Below are 2,640 nucleotides of genomic sequence, written 5' to 3' on the forward strand. Positions count from 1 at the left end.
ATAAAGGTTATATAGTTAGTGGCAATATTAAGATTATCTATTAATATATACTGCGCAAGGTAGAGGAGTTATTAGTATAGTATTTATAGTTAGTATTACTATTCCAGCAGCAATTAGAGGCGATAGTATAGGAGAAAAAGGTAATATTATCGTATTTATAGCCGGCCGACCTAAGCGGGCGTAAGTAGACGTTGAAACGGTTATAACAGGCGTTAAAGCGCAAGAGCAGGGTTAGGTTGGGGCAGGAGCTAACTATCTAGTCGTACTGTAAAATTGCTATTAGTATTAGCAGAAGGTTTATACGCAGTTTAATAGCATTTAGGGCAGAAAACGACAATAATAATAAGGAGTAGAACGAGGAGAATATAGCAGCAGTAATTGCAGATAAGCAGGCCGGGTATATATTGCACGTTACCAGGTTAGTATATACGCGAGCAATTATAGAGCAGGCAGAAGCGGTGGCCGATAAAAGGCAGCAGTTCCGGGTATTAAGCATAGATTAGCATCGGTTTTTAGGATATTAGTCGGCTATTAATAACAAGTTTATATTAAAGAAGCGGAAGCGGGCTCCGTTTAAAAGCGAAGCAGATAAAGGTTAAAAAGATTAATAGGCGCGGTTAAGGAAGATAGATATAGCGGTATAGTTAAAGCGGATAATAGGTATAAAGGCGGTGTTCTAAGGCGTGCAGGAGGACGTAATCGCGATAATTATAGCAGGCAAGAGCCCGGTAGTAGCAGTAATACCAACTAGTGCAGGAAAAAGCTTGTTATTTATATTGCCAGCGTAGGCAGAGCAGGGTAGAATAATAGTAGTTATAGTGCCGTTAATTGCATTATAAGGGGATATAAAGCGGCAATATAAAAAGCTGGGTATTTTATATAAGAAATAGGAAGAACGGCACCCTTTAGATACAGCAGCCGTTATATTAGTAACGCCGGAATCCGCTGTTAGTAAGGGATTTATAACGTTTTTAAATCGATTAAGGGCAACGCAGCAGCTAGATCGGATTATTATTAACAAGTGTTATATTGTTTTAAACCGTTAATATACGTTCCGGAAGCAGATATAGCAGTTAGGCAAGCTAGTAGCGGCCGAAACGTAGATAGTATTGTTAACCGCAATATTACCGCCGATAGAAGAAGGGGAATTATATTAAAGAATATATTTCTAGAAAAAGCAGGTGAAGATATTTAGGGCAAGGACGGTATAAGTAAATATAGCGTATTATATAGTTTAAGTAGATAAAAAAAAAAGATAGGAGATAGAGGAAGCGGTTTTAGGGATAATTTAAAGGAAAATTTAAAGGATTTAAACCGGGAAGGTAGTAGTATATAGTAGTATAGTTGGAAAAGTAAAGAGGATAGCGCAGGTGTTGGATTATAGCGCGTATTACTATAATATAGTAGGTAAAATAAGCATATTAAGCGAGTTTATAAACGGCAAGCAACAGGTAATTATAGTAATAAGCGCGTTGGGTATAGAAGTAGATATACCGGATATTTAGTATATTATATATATAGATTAGCCGCAAACGTTATTAGATTACGCACAGGAGAGTAGTAGGGCGGAGCAGAATAGATTACAGAGCAAGGCGATTATAGTTAAAGAAAGGGGTAAAAGGAGAGGTAAAGGAGATAGGCAGATAGAAAAAGAGCGGCGGTTAGTAGGGTTATATATAGAAGGGGAGAGTAAGGTGGAAAAATATAGAAGGATTATATTAGATAGGTATTTAGACAGGCGAGGGGATAGAAATAGGTGTAAGAAAGGCGAAAAGTTATATAATATTTGCGGCGGAGTAGAAAAGGAGGTGGAAAAGGTAGAAGAGGAAATAGAAGAGGCCAAGGAAAAGGTTAAAAAAGAGGTGGGCGGGCAAGCGGTGTAGAAGGAGAATAATAAGGTTATATAAAAGGAGATATAGCGCGAGTTCTAGCAATAAAAGTAGGAAAAACGGGGCCTGTAGCAGGATTTAATTCGGGGTAGATAATAAGAGTTTATAGAGGTGGAATAGTTGCAGCAGTAGTTATAGCAGTAGGCAGGGCGATGCGGAGTATATAAAGCAGCGGGTTTAGGGCGGAGCAATTATAATTTGCGGCAGTATTAGAGGTAAGAAAGTTAATAGGTAAAGGAAATAGTAAAGATATTAGAGGAGAGGATTAAATTTAAGGTATTTTCGGGTTGTTTTTAGTATAGGGTGCTATAAAAGATTTGTAATTAATAGAAGAGTAATAGATAGGGTAGGTATTAGAAGGTTTAAGGCGGGTGTTGCCAGTATATAGGTGTAGTAATAGCCGGGTTTATTAGGTTAATATTTAGGTATAAAACGGAGGTTTAGGAGCGTTAGAGGCGCCGGATAGGGGAGATAGGAGTAGATATAGATTCGGACGAGGAGTTAGTTAGTTATTTAGGAGGGAAACGGCAGTTAGAGGTGGTGGAAAGTAATAATTTAGTAGGAGAGTTTTGTTGGATTACTAGGTTAATAGTAGAGTAGGTAGAATAGTAGAGAGATATATATTTTTAAGGAAAAAAATAATATATAATAAATATAATATAAAAATTAAATAGGATAGGATTAGTTTAAAAGGTGTATTATATTATTTAGAGGTTATAAAAAGATAAATTAGGTAAAAATAATTCCAAAT

General features: G+C 36.6%; 2 protein-coding genes across 2 annotated transcripts; one reads left to right on the forward strand and one right to left on the reverse strand.

Annotated features, from left to right (window-relative positions):
• Positions 1-676: 676 nt before the first annotated feature.
• On the reverse strand, positions 677-847 carry BDZ99DRAFT_384735 (uncharacterized protein; the record flags this gene model as incomplete). The annotated part of the gene is made up of 1 exon (XM_033715395.1): positions 677-847. A coding segment is annotated over one exon (171 nt), but the record flags the coding sequence as incomplete, so codon positions are not given.
• Positions 848-1,313: 466 nt separating this feature from the next.
• On the forward strand, positions 1,314-1,505 carry BDZ99DRAFT_384984 (uncharacterized protein; the record flags this gene model as incomplete). The annotated part of the gene is made up of 1 exon (XM_033715413.1): positions 1,314-1,505. A coding segment is annotated over one exon (192 nt), but the record flags the coding sequence as incomplete, so codon positions are not given.
• Positions 1,506-2,640: the final 1,135 nt, after the last annotated feature.

Source organism: Mytilinidion resinicola, assembly GCF_010093595.1.
Source record: "Mytilinidion resinicola strain CBS 304.34 unplaced genomic scaffold BDZ99scaffold_7, whole genome shotgun sequence".
NCBI classification, from domain to species: Eukaryota; Fungi; Ascomycota; class Dothideomycetes; order Mytilinidiales; family Mytilinidiaceae; genus Mytilinidion; species Mytilinidion resinicola.